The sequence below is a fragment of the Hippopotamus amphibius genome, chromosome 8, assembly GCF_030028045.1.
Source record: "Hippopotamus amphibius kiboko isolate mHipAmp2 chromosome 8, mHipAmp2.hap2, whole genome shotgun sequence".
In the NCBI taxonomy this organism is placed as follows: Eukaryota; Metazoa; Chordata; class Mammalia; order Artiodactyla; family Hippopotamidae; genus Hippopotamus; species Hippopotamus amphibius.
This window is the reverse complement of record NC_080193.1, coordinates 5,131,042-5,154,500: the sequence shown is the minus strand read 5'-3', so window position 1 is coordinate 5,154,500 and position 23,459 is coordinate 5,131,042. Positions and strand designations below refer to the sequence as shown.

The 23,459-nt window shown below is 43.1% G+C and overlaps 1 protein-coding gene across 2 annotated transcripts in view; it reads left to right on the top strand.

Moving 5' to 3' along the window:
- KREMEN1 (kringle containing transmembrane protein 1) overlaps positions 1–23,459 on the top strand; it is a 62,247-nt gene that overhangs the window by 22,642 nt on the left and 16,146 nt on the right. For both annotated transcript variants that reach the window (XM_057744056.1, XM_057744057.1), the window contains exons 4-5: positions 15,781–15,905; positions 21,887–22,040. In XM_057744056.1, the coding sequence (XP_057600039.1) occupies positions 15,781–15,905; positions 21,887–22,040 (279 nt within the window). The remainder of the gene's footprint in view (positions 1–15,780; positions 15,906–21,886; positions 22,041–23,459) is intronic.

Below are 23,459 nucleotides of genomic sequence, written 5' to 3'. Positions count from 1 at the left end.
AAGACCTGTTTTCTAACTGGTTCATTCACTCATTCCCGTATTCAGTGTTTATTATATGTAAGGTACAAAAGCAGAAAGGTACCCTGACCCTCAGGGAATATATGATGTGGCAGGGGATCTTAGATACTTCAGGGAGTTCCCTGGTTGCCTAGTGGTTAGGACTCTGGGCTTTCACTGCCGTGGACCAGGTTTGATCCCTGGTCAGGGAACTGAGATCCCACAAGCTGCGCGGTGCGGCCAAAAAAATAGAAAGAAAGATACCTTAAAACAAAGTGGAAAATGTTGTGGGAAGATTTAAAGTACAGAAAACAAAACTAAACATGGTACTGTGAGGTGTTTACTAATTCAGTGTTTATAATATCTTTTAAAATATGCCAAAGGAATAGGGTTTCTCAGTTCCTAGAGCTGAAGAAAAGGACAGCTCATTCATAATCATCCTACCTGGGTTGTTTTTGGGTTTTTTTCCCTTGTGATTTAAACCTACCTCTCGCCCCGCCTCCTCTCCCACTCCTCAGGTCAGGAGGCTGTGTGTGGAGAGGGCGTGGAGAGGTCCACGTGGGACCTACAACCCTCTTCCTCACGCCCACCATGGCGGTCTGAATTCTGCTGCCTTGAGGGGACCAGTGCTCACCTTTCATAAACTAAATTTCCACATGTCACCACTATCTGGCAGTCACGCCCTCACTTTGCTAACCTTCCAACCTGATATACCTTGATATACCTTGATTCAGTCCCCCAAATTGAGAAAACAGTAAAGACCAGAAGAATAGGCTTTTGCCCAGGCTGCTTAATCAAATTTTTAAAATGAAAGCATCTCATTTGGCTCCAGTTATGTAAAGGAGGAAGGGGCAGGGGGAGAGGAAAGCAGATTTTCCTCGGTCCATGTGTTCTACACAAAGGTAGTCTTTTAGTGCCAGCCTGTGTCATTCTCTCAGGAGTGGCGAAGAGGGGATTTCAATCCAGGTGCTTTTATTTGGAAAGATAATTCTCAACTTGCATTTATAAAATATAATTTGGGCCAATGGGAGTTGACTCATGTGGTCACTGAGACTAAGTTCCAGACTAGAGAATTATAGCAAAACAGTATGAACCACCTAGTTCCCCTCTGATTTGTAATATTTGTCAGATGTGCCTCACTGTTCCAAAAAAGAAAAATTAAATATCATTTTTCTTAAGGCCCTTTGGTAACCCTCTTAAAGTTTCTGAAGCTGGCCTTGAAATGGTCAGGGTAGGGAGACATACAGAAGTTGGGAACGAGAACTGGGGAGCCCCTGGTTTTGGGATGGGGGAGGAGGGAGCAAGTGTCTGGCTTTGGTGCTTTGGAAAACCTTTCTGTTCACCCTGTGGGCACCAGGGCTTCCCAGCAAGCGGAGCCTCAGACCTTGAGTCTGGAAGGACATTGTGCTTCTCATGTGTCAGACTAACATAGTTGAGAAAAACTCCTGTGCTGTTTGTAGCAAGAGACCTTGGTAATTGCCTGGTGGACTCAACTGAGATCCAGCCTGCCTATTTTAGGCCAGTTTTGCCCTATTTCTGGACGTGGAGTCATCATTTTCATGAATAATAGTAACCCTCTGTGTGAAGCCCGCTATTCATGATCAGCATTGAACTTGTCATACAGGAAAAGGCCTGTGACATGATCAGATTCCTGGAAAGTTCATATCTGAATATAACAGACCCAGCAGGAGCCAGGGGGAATGAATGTTTAGGGACAAAGCCGAGCATGGTTGAATGGTGGGCCATTGTGTGAAGACCGGAATCTCTGTTACATAGGGAGCTAAAATGAGCAGGGAGGCAGAGACAAGTCTGAGTCAGAAGGGGGCAAAGAGAGATTTGAACTGTGCTCTTGACCTATGGAGCACAGATCAGAACTTACTGTTAAAAGGAGAACAACTCCGAGGTAATTGGATTTGCTCTTCAAACCGCTTCTGCCAGTGTGTTTCTCAGAAACCCTGTTCTTTTTTTTTTAAATTTTTTTTAAATTTATTTTTTAAGCTCTTTATGGGAATATAATTGCTTTACACTCTTGTACCAGCTTTTGAGGTACACCAAAGTGAATCAGCTGTATTTATACATATATCCCCATATCCCCTCCCTCCCGCAACAACCTTCCGAGAAACTCTGTTCTTATTGCAGAGAGAGGAAATACAGGTTTTTGAAAGGAAATTTCAACATCAAGTTTACCACCCCTCTATGTCCCGCCTTCTAAATCTCTAAGTCCTGTCGGTTTGGCTACTGAGGGGGAAATCATTTGGCTTAATGTCCACCCCTTGCATATCTGTCTGTTGTAAATAATCATCGTCACCAGTCCAATTCCTGTTTATTTTACTGCTTTTGAGGGACATGCTGTGTAATAAATACTTGACATGGCTTTTGCTTTGTTCTCTTTTACCTCTAGATTCTTGTAAAGGTTTTGTATGGTTTTTTGAAAGTAAGTAGTCTAGTTGAGGGGGAGCAGAAACTGCAAATGGCACTTAAAGGCAAATATAATTTTCTTCACATGCCTGATTAGGGCCTGAGGCCACACGTGTGAGAAATTTATCATGTTGGCTCCAAGAGCTATTTTTGGCTTGCTGTTAAATATTCACCTGATTCCTACAAACTCAACTATAAAAATTCATCTTTGAAACAGGGAAATTTGAATACAGGCTGAATATTACATTATATTAATAAGTCACTGTTAATTTTCTTAGGTACAATAATGGCATGGTGGTTTACATATATAGAGAGTCCTTTTAAATTACAGACACATACTGAAATACTTGTGGCTGAAGTTATATTATAGCTGGGATTTGTTTTTAAAGTAATCTAGCCTTCCAAAGAGTGAGCAGGTGGAGGGGAGGGAAGTAGAAGAAACGAGAATGGTTTTTTAAAAAGTGGCCATTTGTCTTGCTGGGTAAGGGCTTCATATTTTTTCCTACTTTTGTGTGTGTTTGAAAGTTCCAATTATAAACATAATCTTTGTAATATTAAAAATTTTTGTATTAAAAAAATTTAAAGTGAACGTGTAAACACATTCAAAGTGTTTGGATTCAAATGTGTAACATGACTAAGCTAAGTTATAGTACTTTTTATTTTTTGTAGTACTTTTTATTTTATTTTATTTTTTTATTTTTTGTACTTTTTAAACATAGCTCACAGGTATTTGAGTTACTTATTAAGGTTAGTTCTTAAAGTGTTAGTTATTAAACTTATTAAAACTATTATTCAAAGTTATGAAAACTATTAGTTATTAGAGTTAGTTATTTAAAATTAGTTATTAGAGTTTAAAATCACAAGGACTTTAGAAGTTATTAGCTGTGACAAATGACATTATTTAAGCTCTAACCACGTGCCAGACCTTGTACAAAGTAGGGGACACAGGGTGGCATGGTCTGCAGCCTGTGGGGAGCCCCTGGGCTAGGACTGAAGGCTGACGCATAAACAGATCAGCGTATGTGCGATACTCTGTAATAAGCGAGATGAAAGAAAGGATGGGAGCGCTGCAGAAGGGCATCTGCCCTGGCATGGTGGGCTGCAGGGCTGCTCTTTGTTAGAGGGCTTCTGGAAGAAGTGGGGTCTTAGTGCAGGGCTTCTCCCACTTTAAGATACGTACCATCACCGGGGATCTTATTAAAGTGCAGATTCTGGTTCAGTACCTGTGAGACAGACCTGGGACTCTGCATTTCTAACAGGCCCTGGATGCTGGCACTGCAGGACCACACTTTAAGCAGGCAGGTTCTAGACGTTAGGGCTGGGCAGAGGGAACAGTTTGCATGCGTTTGCACACACACAAACACACACACGCACGCATGCACACACGTGCGTGAATTCCCAAGCAAAATCAGTGTTGCTGAGACGCCAGTTTTAAGAAAAAAGGGCAGGAGATGAGGTCCAAGACAAATTAGATGGGGCCAGATAATGGTCTGGTTACAGAACTTGACCTAGGAAGATGGTGATGAGGCTGAGGGAGTGCGGAGGGTCAGAAGGAAACATTTCTCCATAACTTCTTAAGCCTCTGTATTAGGGATTTGAGGCGAGGTTTCTCCCTCCTAATCCATGAGAAGTTCTCTATTGATGGCATCATTCTCCCAGACCAGCCTGAAGAGGATGCCAGCAATAGCATCTCTGCCATATGGGACCTTTGGTCAGTCTCAGCCAGTGACCTCACTGGCTTAAGTTCCTTTTAATTAAGTGACACCCTGACTTTGTTAGAATAGATTTGTCGTTCCTTACAAAAATGCAACTCAAAAAACAGGAGTTGAAAGCTTCCAATTGTGATCCCTAGTAACAGGTTTTCAAGTTCAGACTTTGAGTTTTAAAGTTCAGACTTTGAGTAAAAAGCCAAGGGCACTTTGGCAGTGGTGGTTAAAGCAGTCTCTCAACTATAGAAAATGTTTTGTTTCTGTCAGCACTTTCTGCATTTTAGTGTCAGCACTGATTTTTAAACGTTTTAGCTTTTATTTCGGTTATTATTGAGTACCTAGTGTGTACAAAGCACTCATATTCACATTATCTTATTAACCTTTTCAACAATTCTGTGAAGCAGGTGGTATGTCCCCTTGCCCCGACCCCCGTTGGTCAGTTGAGAAAAAGAAGCTGGAGTGGTTAAGTGATTTGATGAGGATTTACCCTCTGAGCCAAATAGGATTTGAATCTAGGACTCCTAAATGGCAAGACCAGTGCCCTTTCTGTCCAGTACTTGAGAACAGTCCCATTTCCTTTATTTCCTTAAAAGCAGGGGCCTTGGGATGGATCCAGGCTACTGTTGAGGTCATTCTTGAGAATTTTTCTTTGTGGATTGTTTGGGAATTAGAGTTTGAAATTCTGATAGTATGCTGAATTATTAGGATTGCTTTTTTGACATTGTGGAAACCAAAGGATTAACTCAGTGGCGACAGAGGGTCTGCAGTTCAAGCTGTTAGCTCCAAGTCCCTTTCCCTTCTTCTTTGAGCTTGGGAAATCCCAAGCCCCAAGAGTGAGCAGGCTGCGATGGCATCCAGGAAGCATTTGTTGCAGGCAGAGCTGCTCCAGAGACTGTTGGGCCTGGCTCCGCGGGTGTTCCCGGCCCAGCTGTTCTCAGCTGGGAAGGGGCTCCCCAGAAGTGGACCCTGCATCAGCAGCCTCGTCCAGGCCTCAGGGTCTCTCCCAATGCCGTGTTTCCATTGCATGGGCTGCACTTCACCTTGAAAAAGACACATCTCAGCACATCACTAACACTTTACAGCTAAAATGAAACCTCAAACTTCAGCTGATCGCCAAAGAAAAAGTGAACATTAATAATATAAATTATGCTGACTCACTTTTACCTTTTCTCTCTTTCCACCTCAATTATTTAATTTTTTTGTCTAATTGAACTCTTTTAGACTACCCAAGTTACCTTTGTCAGAATCCTGTTCTGATTGTTTATTCTGCATTGTGAGCAGTTTTGTTTTCCCAACTGAACTAAGCTATTAAAGTATCGGCGCAGAGGTAGCTCTGGAATCTCTGTGAAGGAGAGACTTAAAGTGGAGGGAGACTTGAGGGTTTCTCTGAAAACTGTGTTTGCTCAGCCAGCCCCCTCATTTTACTTGGACTGTATGTTTATTTATGGAGGGGTGCTGATGGAATTTATGGAGGCTTTCCCCTCTCAAGCCATATATTTTAACAATCTTCCACAACATCTAGCACAGCGGAGGCTGTAACAGGTGCTCACCAAATATTCTTGCTGTTGTGATATCATGTCTCTCCCAACAAGAGAGACAACACAATCTGGTGGAAAGAATGTGGCCTCTAGAATCACACCGGCTTAGGTTGGAATCATTACTCGCTTAGTAGCTCACGGCAAAATGACTCTCCTCTGAGCCTTGGTTTCCATGTCGCTACCTCCCAGCGTTATTTTGAAGATCAGATAAGTAAAATACACGTGACTCTGAGTCCAGGACCTAGCAGAGGCTAGGCATCAGAGTAACAGCTTGGCTTGTGGTGGCCTGTGCTTTCTCCAAGACGTAGACCAGCATTGGCATGTTCCTGTCATCTAATTCCTAAACAGGTTATTCCTAACCTGCATTTTATTTCTGCCTGTTCCTGGTTTATTCGAATGGCCGAGGGGCCCCAGGCTGTGCCTCAGCTGCTCGCTCAGAGGCCGTTCCCCTGGGGCCTGATGTGACACTGCATTCGTTCCGACAGTGCAGTTTTCTGGTTTCAGATCTGGCATATATTTGATTACTCATTGTTTTGGCAGCGGATATTATTTAACTTTTCACTAAAAAATACAGACTTTCTGAACCCAATGGACAGTTTCCTCAGTGACAGTTAGTTATATATATTGCATTTCTAAAATGTTCTAAAGCACAGTTGTGTAAAGTGTACTAATAACTTTAAAAGGGAAAATCATTCAGATCAATGAGGACTATTTTACTGAAAATCTTTACACCAGCACTTGCCTGTAAGGAATGTATATTCCTTATGTATAAACATAAGAAATAGTCCCTCCCTGGTGGTGCAGTGGTTAAGAATCTGCCTGGAGCCCTGATCCAGGAAGGTCCCACATGCCTCGGAGCAACTAAGCCCATGAGCCACAACTACTGTGCCCATGTGCCACAACTACTGAAGCCTGCGCACCTAGAGCCTGTTCTCTGCAACAAGAAAAGCTACCACAATGAGAAGCCTGCGCACCTGCTCACCGCAACTAGAGGAAGCCCGTGTGCAGCAATGAAGACCTAACACAGCCAATAAATAAATGAATGAATAAATATTTTTTTAAAAAAAGAAAAGGAATAGTCCATACCCTCAATCTTATGTTGTAATTAGGAATCTGAGTTATAAACACAGGAGAAAATTGGATACCAGCCCACCAATTGTATAAATAGGATTGAATTATGAGGTAGAGAGCTGTGAGTTTTTGAAGATGAGAGGGCTCTGTGAGGGTTGGTGAGCTGGAGACATGATTATGGGGAAAGGCAGGTGGGGCTGGGTGGGTCAGGACACAGCAGATCAGGGAACAGCCGGACAGAGACTTGGAGGAAGGACACAGGATTGCCGTGCACGTTGGTGGGAGCCAAGCTGCCTGAGGAAAGGAGTGAACAGAGACAAACTGGGTCAGAACCTTGAAAGCCAGGGCTGATTAGGTGGGGGCTGACACCCTGAAAGCCCTCCATAAGGAAGATGAGCCCAGTGTCCCTTAGAGGATGGATTTGGGGAGGAGAGGATTGGTGTAGCTTTCTAAACACAGGGGTGTGGGCCTGGGCTGTGGTGGCAGCAGTGAGATCGTGCAGGAAGGGGGTTAATCCAAGATGTGTTTAGGAAGAAGTCAGAACTTGATGATAAGTGGAATATAGAAAGGATGAAACAGCAGGAAGAGTAAAAGATGCATCTGTGGTTCTTCGTCTGGGATATTTGTGGTGTCCCAGAAAAAATGTTCAAGTCAACAGACTGAGCTCTTCTTCCCAGAGACACAGCTGTATCATTCCTTTTGAACTTGGACTGACCTTTTGTTGAGTAAGGTGTTTCAGTTGTCTGTTACTGCATTACAAGCTACCCCAAACCCTAGTGACTTAACAACATGTCATTTCTCCCGACTCTGCAGTTGGCTGAGCTTCAGTTCGGCTGTGCTCCTGCTTCTCTCATCTGGGCTCAGTCAGGTGGCTGCATCCACCTAGGGGCTCTGCTGGGGCTGGGGCATCCAAGACGGCTTCAGGCCTTAACCTGGGCAACCTCTCTTTCCAGCAGCATACTTAGACCTCTTATAGGGTGGCCGGCTTCCAAGAGAAGCTGCCAGTCCTCTTAAGGAGTGAACTCAAAAGTCCACCATAGTCTGTTAATCAAAGCAAGTCACAGGTTCAGTCCCGATTCAAGAGGAGAGGAAATTGATTCCAAGTTTAAAGTGGGGAGTCACACACATGTATGGGGAGGGGAGAAATGATTAGACCCTCCTTTGGAGACTCTACCCGCATTATATCACCAGAAATTAAGTTTCAACGAAGGAACTCCAAGTTTCAAAGAAGGAACTCCTGCCTGAGGAGAATGGTCTCTGTGATACAGCAGGGACATATGGGGGTCAGGATCCTTAGGGACTCTTACTATCTTCCCCTAAAGGTAAAATTTCATAGGAGAAGAAAAAGCTGTCTTATTTATTTGGGTGAGTTGACATGAGACTCAGAGGCATAAGTAGGGCTGCTTGAAGAATCATAATGACTGAAAACGAGCGCTGATTTTTAGAAATAAAATTATAGAGGTAGAGGGACTTCCCTGGTAGTCCAGTGGTTAAGACTCCGTGACTCCATGCTTCCACTGCAGGGGGCACAGGTTCAATCCCTGGTCAGGGAACTAAGACCCTGCAATGCCGCATGGCATGACCAAAAAAAAAAAAAAAAAAATTATAGCAGTGGAACGGGGCCATATTATGATAGGACTTGGACCATGCTGGCAGCTGTCAGGTTTGGAACGGAAGTGGTTGGTGGACAGGATGGGGTACAGTGTGCTCATGGTCATGGGCTGAGAGTGTGGACTAATCCACGCTTAATCTGTTGATGCTCTGAAGGAAGTATCTGAAATGACGGGTCCTCTGATAGGACACCGGTAGTATCAGCTCACCAATACTTAGTCCTTATTCCCGTGGAAGGAAGGGAGAGTTCAGCTACTGAGGCACCAGTGTGGTATCCCTGAGGCAGAAGACAGTCTCTGCCACACAAGGTTAAATGACATTTACAATAAGCAGTCGCCACCCCTGCTGTAGCAAGAAACGAATTGCTCGTTCTTGAGAACTTTCCTACCAAGAATTTCATAGAAGCAGGTATACTTCTATCATTTTGATGTTTTTCCTACTGTTTCCAGACAGTGTACTTTGAAATCAGAATCCCTTCTTATCCATGTTCATATAGTCCTCCTGGTGCTCGTCACACACTAGTGATCAGAAATGAGATGTAATTTCCCCCATCCCTGCCCGCAGGACCTGAGGGGGATCTTACTGTAAGTTGAAGGGAGTTTTGCCCTAACTCATGGATTGTGCAAGAATGAACTGCTGTTGGGTCTGACGGGTTGTATATGGGTTGTGGTGTGGTGTATCTGAAGGCTACTGAATGCAACTTACAGTGCTTCATAAAAATCATTATTCTTTTAGTATAAAAAGAAAATAAAATAAGCACTCGCTGCATGGTTTCTGAAGAACCAGATTTTTATTTGTAAGAAAAAGGAAAAGGAGTTCTGCCGAGCCAGGGAAGAGTTTTCTAAAACGGAAGACAAGAACTTTGCTTCTGGCTTCTTAAACAGATATCTTAGATTTGGTCAGAGCACTAGAATAGAAAACACAGTAACGAGTCAGGACTTCTTCTTATGCAGATTGCCATCTGAAGATTTTTATTCAGATTGAGCTTTTACAATAAAGGGCGTGCTTTCTGTCTTTGTCAGGAATTGTTTGATTTCGAGGAACAGAACTCACTCCAGCTAACTTGACCAAAAGAGATCTATAAGGCCATTGGGAGTATATCACAGAACCCAGTCCCTGTGTCCCAAGAACCTGGGAAGGAAGTACCCTCTCTCTCAGTCCATTCTTCTTCTTCTTTGTGGACCAGCAGAATCCGCTCACTCATCCACTTGCGTAGCCCAAACGTGGCTAGGTTGCCTTAATCCCTACTTGACTGAACCCCACACGTCCAGTGCCTGTAATTCACTTACTGGAATGCTGGTTCCAGCTTCCTGGGAGTGAGGATCTGGTGGCCTCAGTGGGAGTCAGCTGTGGCCAGAGGATGGGTGGGGTTCTTTGGCCTCTCCCCACCCAGCAGCAGTTATGGTAGCAGGTCCTCTGAGACGGTGGTTCTCAGAAAAGGGCTGTTGGCCACAGAGGCCCCCATGGAGGTATGTTTCGCACCTTCACAGTGAGGCCACAGTTATATTGAAATGTAATGGCTGCTCAGGAAGCCTGCCTGGTTGCTTCTCAACAGTTCCTTGTGGTAGGAAATGAACAGCAGTTCCTGGATTGATCTGAATAGTGAACCATCTTCCCACAGCCACCTCTAAAATTTTTATCTTTGTTAAGAACCCTGAACATCTGAAGAGGTTGTTGGTAATTAACTGTCATGTTTTTAAAGCATCAAGTATGATAAACAAGGGGTCCATTTATATTTTAAGATGATTTTTAAAAATTGAAAGTGTTGAAGCCTCTTTGGTAAGAAAAAAAAGGCATGACCAAGCCACAGGACTTTAAAGTGGTCTTGAAAGTAAAAAGGAATTTGAGAACAAATATCCTTTTTCAAATTGACTTTTCCTCCCTGCTTCTGGGAAGAGCTGAGGGTGGGACACAGTCTGGAAATCCACTCAGTTGACCAGTCATGCTTTTGGAGACAACAATGACGTGTCTTCTCCAGCGAGACTTGGAGCCACACTTTCCAGTGCGAGTCAGAGGCAGTGGCAGCCCTCAGAGTCCGGCCTTGTGGTACACAGAGCGCTGAGGGACTTTGCAGATTCCGTCTTTAATCTCGAAAGATCACTTTCATTTGGCTCCCAGACTGGCCCCATAAGGAAAGGGGGGCCTGGGACACCAAGAAAAAAACCATGGAGTGAGAATCTGCCACTCTAGAGCTGACCTCTACTCTCCAGTTAGTTCCATCTTGTGTATCCCCACGCGAGGCCCTTAACCTTGCTGAACTGGGGCTTCTTCTTGGTCACCTAGGAAGCACATCACTTGTCCCACCTTCCTGAAAGGGCCCTTAGTTTTATGTGAAATGCTTGCGTGGCAGTGCACTGTATCTAGCCAGATGTAAGAGGTTAATATTTTAATATCTGGAATTAAACCCAACTTTCCGAGGTGGCTACCTTTGATTTTATCTTTTAATTCAATGCTATTTTACTCTTCTGTTAACCGAGCAGGTTATTCTTGTTTGTGTGGTAAATGATGAAAGCCTTGTTGTATATAATGATAACAAACACTGTTTATTCAGCACATACTATATTGCCAGGCCTTGTGGTGTTTACTTTATTTACACTGTCTAATTTTAATTCTCACAAGAACTGCTTGAGGCTCGTATTGTTCCCTGTTCCACTGTGGACGAACCTGAGCTTAGAAAGGCTGTGGTGGAGGGGCCAGAGTTCAGCCTGGGGTCCATCTGTCTCGAAAGCCCATGTTTGTGATTGCTGCAAAATGCTGGTTGCTTCTGGACAGCTGATGGTAGCACCAGTGCCCTTCAGAACATTGCCAGGAACTGAGGAAGTGAGCAAGCAAAAAAAACAAGCCTCGAGCGACGATATGGATGGCCGAAGGTGGGACGTCTAAAGGCCTTCCCTCTTTCAGAAACTACTCTCATTTTCAGTTCTAATAAGCTCGATAGTTTTGTTCTAAGCCTAAGAAGTAGCGAATTAAGACGAGGATAAGCAAAGACCACAGGCACCAACAGCAGCAAGTAGACGCAAAGACTCCTTCCAGTTCTGATGTTCTGAGGGTTCAGCAGCCCCAGCAGTAAGCACAGAGACAGATTAACTATTAAAGTCACATGTAAGAACACAGAAAGCACACCAGTCTGGTGACGTACAGCAGGTGACCTCAAGCCACCAAGAAAAACTTAAAAGTACGTAAGTTAAACTAAGTTTTAAAAAAATTAGCTAATGCATTTTAGGAAAGTTTCCTCCAAAATGGTAAAGATAGAATTTTAAGTTTTAAAGTTAACCTTCAGTGGAGAATTTGGTTATCTGGAATGGTGTTTCTAGATAGTCAAAGAGGACAGTGAGGAGTCAAAAGCAGTGGGTACTCATTCTAAGTGGCCGTTGTGATGCAGATCAGCTCTGTCTTTCACTCTACTCTGTTCTCAACTCCTTGCCGCCTAAGAGGTACCTTTACCCACTCACTCCATGAGTTCAGCTGGCTACATGGGACACATTTGTTCATTCAGCACACAGTTTTAGAGCACCTGCTGTATGACTAAGACCATGCCAGGCCCTGGGAATACAACCGAGTGCAGAAGATACAGTCCTACCCTTAGGTTGTTCATGGCTAATTGGGGAGAGAGACACATAAACAGGTGTTTAGGACCCAGCTTAGCATAGGCTGCTGTAGGACTACACAGCAGGGGCATAAACCTGTTTTGTGGGATGGGAGGATGATGGGAGGCCCATGGGGCTTCCAAGGGGAATGATGCTCAGGCTGCAATCTTAAGCAGGGAAGAGTATTCTAAGCAGAAGGAACAGCTTGTATGAAAGTCCAGAGGCCAAACAGCAGTGTGCAGGTGGGAAACTTGCAGATGTACTATAATTTATCTTGGCTTTCATATAGAATGTGAGCTGAGAGATAGAGAGGGGGGTCATGCTGAGGGGGGTGGGGTAGGGGAGCAGCACAGATCAGCCAGGGCCTGCGTACCACGTGAGAGAATTTGGACTTTATCCTCAAGGGCAACCTAGGCGCTCTGAGGGTTTTAGGCAGGGCCCCTGCATACCTCTGTAGCTCCTGCTGCTTCTCCCTGTTTTACTAGTCATACTCACTTCTTTGTGTTCCTGCGAAGGCCAAGGTCATTCTTGCCTTAGGCCTTTGCCCTTGGCCTTCTTCTGTCTGGAATGTACTGTAAAGATTACTCTGGTTGCAGTGTACTAACTAGAGTAGGGTGAGCCTAGGAGCAGGGAAATGGAATAGGAGGTCGATGGTATAGTCTGAGTGGGAGGGGACGGTGGCTCAAGCCAGGGAAATGGCAGCCTGGATAGAGATGTGGACAGGTGTCTGCAATATTTTAGGAGGTAGAATTGACAGTGTCTGGCAAGCAATTGACTTGGGTGGCAAGGATGATACCTAAGGCCATTGGTGTTCAAACAGGTGGAGCCGTAGTGTGGTGTGGTCTGATTTCCAGCGATCTACCTCCCGGTGTGTTTTGGGACCTCACTGCCCCACTAGAACATGAGCTACTTGGATTTGCTCACCGAATTGTTGTGAATAAAGCTTATAGGTTCCAGCTGCATCAGTGCAAACCACGACCTTGTTTATGTCTAATCTTAACATTTATGATTATGTGCCTTGGGCTGTCTGTAAACAAATAGATAATAACATGCTTATTTGTGAGCATAATGGAATAAAGGAGAGAAATCAGAGTAAATGACCAAGATGATCATGATCAAGTAGCTCTTATTCAAACCGTTAAGCGCGTGGCTCGGATTTCCGTGTGTAAGATCCCTTTAACCAGCTTGGCTTGTTTATGTGATATGCCCCCAACTAGAGATGCTTAACTCCCTGCATTTGTTTGAACTCTAAAATCCAGCCATTCCCAGGCCAGACCCTCACTGAACACTGTGGACTCCTACTGCCTAGAGTTTTTCTGTTTACATTTGCTACTATAGAGATTTGGTTTGTTTCCGAAAGATGCTTTTTAACATTTGTGTGGTGAGCCACATTTGTTATATTTGAACCATGTGTGACGCAAGGGAGAAGAGGGGGAAGGGTGATTCTTTGGGTTAACTTCTTTCCAAGTTAAAATGAGCTGGTTAGATGTAGCTGGTGGCAGAAATGAAAAAGTGTGTGTGTGTGTGTATAGGTATGTGTGTATATATATATATATATAGATGTGTATATATATATACACAGACACTTATACCTATATACATATATATTTACATGTATATTTTTATATGCCAAAAACTAGTTTGGATATAAAGCTTACTAAACTGGACCAGGCTGTTTTCCAGTCTTAAACATAAAGGAAAAGTGCTTTCTGAGATCTATGTGTCTCACTTTGGAATTGGATAATGTATAACTCTTGACTGACCTAGAAGTGCTTCTAGGACCAGGCCTCATTCATGTCTTATTATATCTGCAGTTATGTAAACTGTGAGGAGCCAAACAGAGAAAGTAAGGAAAGGGCTTCATCTGATGGTGGAGTGATTCATAAATTAATAGCACAGATGGCAAACTAAGGAGCAGAGAGGTTGATTTGTCCGTGGCTCACAATAAGTTCATTCCTTCATTCAGTGAACGTATATTTAGTGTGTCTTATATAGGTGTGTTAGATGTCTATTGCTGTATGACAAATTACTCTAAAATTTAATGACTTAAAATAGCACAATGCCTCAGAGCAACCAAGCCTGTGCGCCACAACTACTGAGCCCATGTGCCACAACTACTGAAGCCTGCTCACCTAGAGCCCGTGCTCCACAACAAGAGAAGCCACAGCAATGAGAAGCCCACATACCGCAACAAAGAGTAACGCCTGCTCCCCACAACTAGAGAAAGCTCGCGCACAGCAATGAAGACCCAACATAGCCAATAAATAAATAAATAAAATTTATAAACAAAAACAAAAAAACAGCACACATTTATTATCTCACACTTTCTGTGGGTCAGGAAATCTGGACATGGCTTAGCTGGGTCCCTCTGCTTCAAGGTCTCTCATGAGGCGGCAGTCAGGGTGTCTGCCAAGGCTAGGGTCTCCTCTGGAGGTTCCACTGGGGAAGGATCTACTTCAAGCATGCATCATTGTCAGTGGGGTTCAGTCTTTGTAGAAACTGGAAGTCTCGGTTCCTTGCCACATGACCTCTCTGACGTGATATCTTCCTTTATCAAAGTATGTGAGCCTTTGAGGAGGCGACAGAGAGAGTCTACTAGCAAGACCGAAGTCACAGTCTCTTGTAACCCAACCACAGAAGTGGCACCCCATCAACTTTGCCACGTTCTGTTGAACAAAAGCAAGTCACTTGTCCAACCCACGTTCAGGGGGAGGGGGGTCACACAAAGGCATGAACACCAGGAGGTGGGGGTCACGGAGGGCCATCTTTGAAAGCTCTCTACCACAGCTGGTACATATATTTAGGTTTCTTTATTGTCAGTCGCAGCTTTTTCTACTAGAACAGACCTTCTGAGTGTGTGGTTGTGAAACACTAATGTGTTCACTATGGTAAACAGAATAATCCCCTTCCCCAAAATGTCTGTGTTGTAACCCCCAGAATCTTTACGTATGTTACCTTATATGGCACATGTGATTAAGTTAAGACTTTTGAGATTGGGGGGGGGGGGGCGGGGGAGGGGGGCAGTTATCCTGAATTACCCAGGTGGGCCAGTAATCACACAGGTCCTTGCCACAGAGACACAGGAGGATGAGGGTCAGAGAAGGTGACATGGTGACGGAAGCAGAGCGGGGCAAGCAGAGGTTGGGATGGGGCAGCCACAAGCCAAGGAGTAGGGGCAGCTTCTAGGAGACGGAAAAGGCAAGGAACAGGTTGTCCCCTCGAGCCTGCAAAGGAACACAGCTCTGCTGACATCTTGATTTTAGCCCTGTAAGACCTATTTAGTGTTTCTGACTTCCTGAATTATGAGACAGTGAATTTATGCTACTTTAGGCCACTAGATTTGTGGTCATGTATTCCAGCGGCAATAGAAAACTAATACATTCACCAAAGGACCTGTTAAAACCATCTTGTGGGGCTTTTTAAGGGACAAGGGGAGACATGAGGCCTAGGATGTTGGGCTTCCGAGGGTTTTTTTTGTTTTTTTGGTTTTTTTTTTGCTGTCCAGTGTCTCTGAAACATAATTTACGTACCGTAGCTTCTCTGTTTTTAGAAAGTTATTCCTAGCTCTCATCAGTACTAAATTCTATCAATATTGAACAGGGAAAACATTTCTTAGGGTTAGTTATATGGGCCTCACATACTTGTCAAAAGAAAACAAAAATATAGCAGTTAGCGGAGGACACTAAGGCTTGCATTTTTAAAGCTTGTTGCTTGTTACTCATTTGCACCTTAGGAGTGGAAATGTTGGCTGAGATGAGAGTACCTGGCACAACATGCTTTTCCGCTTTTCCTTCTCGGTGTTTCACAGCCAGATGTTGTAAAGTTCTTTTGTTTTTCTTTTTTCTCCAGTGCCTGGAAACCTTGGCTGCTATAAGGATCATGGAAACCCACCTCCTCTAACTGGTGCCAGTAAAACGTCTAACAAGCTTACCATACAAACCTGCATCAGTTTTTGTCGGAGTCAAAGGTTCAAGGTAAGAGTTCTGTGGCTGTGTACCTATAGAAAAAGATAAATGTAAGTGCATTCTGCTAAGGTACCTTTAAAACATATGTAAAATTTTAAAAAACAGCCTGTGAAGCTGTACAACTATACTTTCTGCTGAGGAGAAGTTGGAGGAAGAGTGAGGCTTGGAATTCAGGAGCGTGAGGCAGCACTCTGTCCAAAGACTGAGAAAAAAGGGGAGGGAAAACCCCAAAGTCTACATCCCAGTTTGACCTCCAGCAGAGTTGCATGTTTCCTTGAGCAGACATCTCTGGCTCTATGGGGGATCTGGGAAGAAGCCAAGATAGTGGTTACTTCCTTGATACATTAAGGGGCCCTTGCCTGGACACCAGTCCAAAATATTTTCTTTCCTTCTTACCCATTCTCCTATTGAAACTCATTCATTGGCCATTAAGATTCAATAATGCTATTGTTTGTTACATCAAAAAAAAAATTCCCTTCCTTCCTTCCTTCCTTCCTTCCTTCCCTCCCTCCCTCCCTCCCTCCCTTCCTTAATAATTCACTCAAAAGATCATTAATCCAGCCCGAGCAAGGAGAGTAGATTGGCAGGGTTCAGGGCCTGTGTGAGGCAGGTGGCTGAGCAAGGCAGTTGGCCCAATGTAAACAAGCGATTGGTTGCTGCAACCAGGTTGAGCATATACATAACTATGTTGGGAATAATGGAGCCAGGTTTCTCACTGTTAGAGAAAGGGGGCCAGGGAAAACTGGAGTGAAGCCTATAGTGTTGGACAGGGATTGAAGTTATTAGTATAGCACATAGTTTCTGAACTATATAGAGAGAGAAATAGAAATAAATTTAAGTATAAAAGTGTGTGTGTCTGTATGTATATATGTGTACATTTCCTAGCTCTGTCCACTGAGAGGGCCTGGGAACAGTGACACACTGGTAGTAAAGGGTACACTTAGCGCTCATATGTTGATTTATAAATACTGTTCTCCATTAAAAAGAACTAGGGCTCCTTGGAGAAAATTGCTGATTCTATAGAAATCACAAGATGTTTTTTGTGTTTTTTTTTTTTTTGAGAAAGCACAAGATGATTCTGAAACATCTTGTACAAGAAAGTAAGTAATGTGAGGGACTTGTCAAAAGGACACAGGAAACAGCTTGGAGGGGCTCCCACTGGCCAAGTCTAACATAATTTGAGCTTCAAAACAAATGATAAGAGTAATAACTATACTCCTTTAAATAAAATAAGAATCTGCAAATTTAAGCTCATATGAAAAAATAAGTGAATAAATAAATGAGGAAAAGAAAAGCATTTCCTTACAAGAGAATGGCAACTAATAAATGTAGAAGAAATGATGAAATTAGAAAGTTCACCATTTGGCCACTATCATAGTAATGATTGATTCAGAGAACAAATATCAAGGTATGTAAATATTCCACATCCTCATGGATGGTGAGTAAAAGTTTTACTAGTGAGTGAAAGTTGCATGAGGAACAGAATATTTGTATAGCCTCAGAGATCTGTCCACAAAATACTGCCATAAAGGGAAAACAAGTAATTCTACAGTGGAGAAAACTGGCGTACACTGCCGTAGGCAGGTGATCAAAGTTAGTATCACCGGTGATGGGCCCACCAGATACTGTGTCCCACCTGACCTGTCAAGAGCATAACACAACTTTGGTGATATTTCTGCCAAAAATGCATAATATGAATCTAAGCATCAAACACTAAGTAAATCTGAAATGAGGGACATTCTATAAAATAGCCTTTATTCTTCAAAACTGTTAGGATCACAAAGGTCAAGGAAGGACTGACAACTATTCCAGATGGAAGGAGACTGAAGAGACCCAACAGCTGAGTACATCTGTGATGCTGGGTTGGATCCTCTTCTACAAAGGTTACAGTGCAGGCAGTTGCCAACTTGAATGTAGGTCTCTAGGCGAGAGGGACAGGGCAGTTCTTTGTATTATTCTTGCAATTTTTTTGTACGTTTGGAATTATTTCAAAATGAAAATACAGCATAAGCATTTGAGAAAACACAGCACCCATTAATGAGAAGAGTCATAAGCAAACTAGGAAGAGAAGGGAACTCCCTGAACTTGATTATGAGCATCTACCAAAAACCTTAAAGCTGAATTCATATTCAATGGTGAAAGGTTCAGTGTTTTACATGTACGATCAGAAACAAACAGTGATGGCCTCTGCCACCTCTTCTGTTCAGCATTGTGCTGGAGGGCCTTGCCAATAAAATAAGGAAAAATAAATGAATAAAAGGCACGTAGGTTAGGAAGGAAGAAGTAAAATTTTCCTTATTTTTGGGCAAGATGATCATGTATGTAGACGTAAGGAATCTGTGAAAAAGCTATTAGAACTAATAAGTAAATTTAGTGGCGTTGCAGGTTATAAGGTCATATACAAAAATTAGTTGCATTTCTATATACTAGAATTGAATAATTAAATATAAATTTTTAATTTAAAAAATTGTTAATTTTAAAAATAATTTTTAATTAAAGTTTTATTTTAAAAATTAAAACAAAAGTTTAAATTCCATTTACAGTAGCATAAATAACAGAAATAAATTTAACAAAAGATTTTGAAGACCTGTACACTGAATACTACATAACATTGCAAGGGAAAATTAAAGAAGACATAAATGAATGGAGACGGAGACATTGTTCATAGATTGGAAGGCTCAATACTGTTGAAATGTCAGTTTTTCCCAAATTGATCTATAGATTCAATACAATCCTAATAAAAATAATAGTAGGTTTTTAAAATATTTATTTATTTATTTATTGGCTGAGTTGGGTTTTCATTGCTGTACTCGGGCTTTCTCTAGTTGTGGCGAGCAGGGGCTACTCTTCGTTGCAGTGCACAGGCTTCTTATTGCAGTGGCTTCTCTTATTGTGGAGCACGGACGGGCTCTAGGTGCTCGAGCTTCAGTAGTTGTGGCACATGGGCTCAGTAGTTGTAGCTCATGGGCTTAGTTGCTCCAAGGCATGTGGGATCTTCCCAGACCAGGGCTCGAACCTGTGTCCCCTGTATTGGCAGGCGAATTGTTAACCACTGTGCGCCACTAGGAAAGTCCCTATAGCAGATTTTTTTTAATCGACAAGCTGATCCTAGACTTTACATGGAAAGGCAAAGAACTTAGAATAGCCAAAATAATTTTTAAAGGGATCATCCTAGGAGGATTTGCCCTGCCTGACCTCAAGACTTTCTGTAAAGCTACAGTAATCAAGACAGTGGTATTGGCATATGAATAGTACATGGATCAAGAGTCAGCAACAGCACGTGGGCCAAATCCTACCACCCACCTGTTTCTGTAAAAAAAGTTTTATTGACACACAGCCACACCCATTCCCCTATATATTGTCCAGGCCTGCTTTCATGCTGCAGCAGCAAAGTTGAGTTGTTGAGAAGAGACCATATGACCCACAAAGCTGAAAATATTTACTGTATGACCTTTTATAGAAGGAGTTTTCCAACCTCTGCTATAGATCAATGGAACTAGAGAGGGAGTCCAGAAATAGACCTGCACTTAGATGAACAATTGATTTTCAACAGAGATGCCAAGGTAGTTCAGTGGGAGAGAGGATAGTCTTTCAACAAATGGTTCTGGAGAAAAACTGGAGCTCTGTATGAAAAAAATGAACCCCTGTCTTTACATCACATCATAACTTTAAATTATGCTACTGAAAAAAATAGCTATAGTACTGGCATAAAGATGGACATGTAAGCCAATGGAATTGAATTTAGAGTCCAGAGATAAACGGATACATTTATTTAAGGCCAAATGATATTTGACAAGGGTACCATGTCATTCAATGGGGAAAGAATAGTCTTTTCAACAAACAGTGCTGGGACAACTGGATATCCACGTGGAAAAGAATGCATTTGGACCCCTACCTCATATTATATATGAAAATTAATTAAAAATGGATCACAGACCTACATGTGATAGGTAAAACTATAAAACTTTAGGAAGAAGTATGGGTATAAATATACATGGCCTTGGATTAGGCAATGTTTTTTTAGTTATGATACCAAAAACACAAACTATCAAATAAAAAACAGATAAATTGGACTTCATCAAAATTTAAAACATCTGTGTATCTGGGACACTATTAAGAAAGTGAAAAAGCAACTCACAGAATAGAGAAAATATTTGAAAAACATACATCTGAATAAAGATCTGATGCCCAGAATATGTAAAGAACTCTTACAATGTGATAATAAAAAGACAACAACCCAATTGAAAAATGAGCAAAGGATTTGAATAGACATCTCTCCATAGAAGATGTACAAATGGCCAATAAGCACGTGAAAAGATTCTCAATATTACTAGTCTATAGGGAAATGCAAATCAAAACCAATGAGATACCACTTCATACAATAAATAATCTAGGATGGCTGTAATTTTTTTTTAAAGGACAAAGCAAGTGTTAGTGAAATTGTAGAGAAATTGCAACCCAGAAATCCCATTTCTAGGTATTTACCCTAGAGAAAAGAAAACTTACGTTCACACAAAAATCTACACAAGTGTTTATAGCAGCTCTATTTTATAATCATGAAAAACTAAAAACAACCCAATGGATTAACAAATTGTGGTACATTCATACAACAGACTCAGCAAATTATAAATACATGCATCAATTCAGATGACCCTCAGAGACGTTATGCTGAGTGAAAGAAGCCAGTCTCAAAACGTAACATACTATATGATCCCATGTACAGTATATGATGTCTTAGTCCATTCTGGCTGCTGTAACAAAATGCTTGGTTTAAACCAGGCATTCATTTCTCATGGTTGTGAAGGCTGAGAAGTCCAGGATCAAGGCTTTGGCAGATTTGGTGTCTAGTCATGGCTTGTTTCCTGGTTTATAGATGGCCATCTTCTCACTGTGTCCTCACGTGGCAGAAGGGGCAAGGGTATCATTTATAAAGGCTCTAATCCCATTCATGAGAGCAAGCCCTCATGAATCACTTCCCAAAGGTTCTACCACTGGGGACTCCCATGGTGGCTTAGTGGTTAAGAATTCACCTGCCAATGCACGGGACCCCTGGGCCAGGAAGATCCCACATACTGAGGAGCAAAATAGCACCATGCACCACAACTACTGCATGCTGCAACTACTGAAGCCCTTGCACCTAGAGCCCGTGCTCCACAACAAGAGAAGCCACTGCACTGAGAAGCCCGTGCACTGCAACGCAGAATAGCTCCTGCTCACCACAACTAGAAAGAAAAGCCCATGCACAGGAACGAAGACCAAAAAAAAAAAAAAGGTCCTACCACTAAGTACCATCACATTGGGAATTAGCTTTCAACATATAAATGGGGTGGGGGGGGGGTGGACACACGGGCATATGACATTCTTGAAAAGATAAAACTCTAGTATGGAAAACTAGTGGTTGCCAGAGGTTATAGAGGGAGAACTATTATTAAAGCAATAGCACAGGGAAGGTTCCTGGGGTGACGCACCTGCTTTGTGTCCTGACTGTAGTGGTGGGTGTACAAATCTATACATGGGTTAAAATTCAGAGGACTGTGCACCATATAAACAGTTGTACTGTATGGTAATATAAAAGATAAAAATGTTAAATGGGGCTTACAGTAAGTTCACTGTGAGGACTAACTTTAAAGCACTTACCATCTGGCATATAGTAAACATTCAATAAAATGTTTAGCTGTTATTATTATTAATGTTTCAAGTTAATGGAATTCCTCCCCCCATCCCCCCACCTTTAACTTACTTAAATACAGTAGAAATGCAAACATACTGAGGGATGCTCACTGAAGGGGAAGCACCGTGATGGTGCGTAGTTACTGGTCAGCATGTAATGAAGTGTGTGGTTGTGGGTGGGGCGAGGCAGAGGTCCCAGGGGAAGGTGGGCTGAGAAGACGAGGTGGTTGCTTGCTGGGAGCTGACCCTGCCAAGGCTCCTTCAGGCCACCTGACACCTCTGACCGACGCTTACCAAGTGCTGCTTCCCTGTTGTGGCAGTTTGCTGGGATGGAGTCAAGCTATGCTTGCTTCTGTGGAAACAATCCTGATTACTGGAAGTACGGGGAGGCAGCCAGTACCGAGTGCAACAGTGTCTGCTTCGGGGATCACTCCCAGCCCTGTGGGGGCGATGGCAGGATCATCGTCTTTGACAGTGAGTATGCCCCGTGCCCAGCACTGTCCAAGGCATGGGAACCCTGGGCCAGGGGAACCATCCAGACCACCCTTCGTCCCTCCCCGTTATTCGTTCATTCACTAGGCAATATTGCCAAGTGCATATGGCCTGACCTACTGCAGGCTAGGCAGGCATTGACCAGACCCTGGGGATACAGCACTGAATCAGAAGACTCTAGAAGGAAGGACAGACCTTTAACAAGTAATTAATTACAGTTGTGCCATGTGCTTTGAAGAGATGCGGCCGATTGTGAGATGCTTAGATAACCTAGAAAAGGTAATGGAGACACTGACGTAATGGTTCAGTATCAGCTTTAAGGTCCTCTTGTTTAAGTTGTCTTCCCAGGCCTGGTACTGAGTGTACCCTGACCTGCCACACTTGTGAGATGCTGGCCAGGGGCAGAGTGTACGAATGGGGTGTGGCCTGGGGCCTCGACCTCTCTAACCACTAGGCAAGCTGATCCCTGTAATCCACCCATGTCTGCACAGTGGTAGAGAGACTTTGTGAGAGCCATCATAGCAGTGCAACACCAGATTTTAAGATGGCAGAAAGGAGATAGTCACAAATGAGGCAGACAAAGGGAGAGGCTTGAGCTTACTGAGATACACTGTAGAGTCTACAGTGTCTTTGTTAGTCACGCACGAGGCTAGAGTAGATGTTGACATCTCGACTAGGCCAAGTGGCTCAGTTTTAAGCCGGAATGTCATGTGACACGTCAGTGTCCTGTGGCTGCTGCCATAGCAACTTATCACCAACTGGGTGGCTTCAAACAGCAGAAATTTCTTCTCTCGTAGTTTCGGAGGCTAGAAGTCCAAAGTAAAGGTGTTGTCAAGGCCGTGTTCCCTCTGAAGGCTCCAGGGAAGAATCTTCCTTTGCCCCTTCCTACTTTCCGATCGCTGCTGGCGGTCTTCAGCGTTCCTTCACTTGTAGCCGCATCACTCCAGTCTCTGCCTCCTTCACGTGGCCGTCTTCCCTCTGCGTGTCTGTGCCTCTGTGTCTCCTTACGAGGACACTAGTCATTGGATTAGGCCTACCCTAATCTAGTACGACTTCAGTAACTTGATAACATCTGTAAAGACCCTGTTTTTGAATAAGGTCACAGTCACAGACACCAGCATTAGAATTTAAACATACCTTTTTGGAGGACACGATTCAGCTACTACTTGTGATGACTGTAAAACCAAGCCTGAGTTCGTCACGGATGCTTTCGCAGGTTACAGCTTAGACGCTGTCAAAAGTATGCTTTTCTGTGGGGGAGGACGGGAAGGATTGGCGAGCAGAGGTCACGTGGTTACTTCTTGGTCTTTTTAGTTGTGTGCTGTTGGAGACTGCCAGTGGCTTCCTGTATATCCTGTTATGCTCAGTGTTAGTACATCTGATAAAGGCTGAACCTTAGCT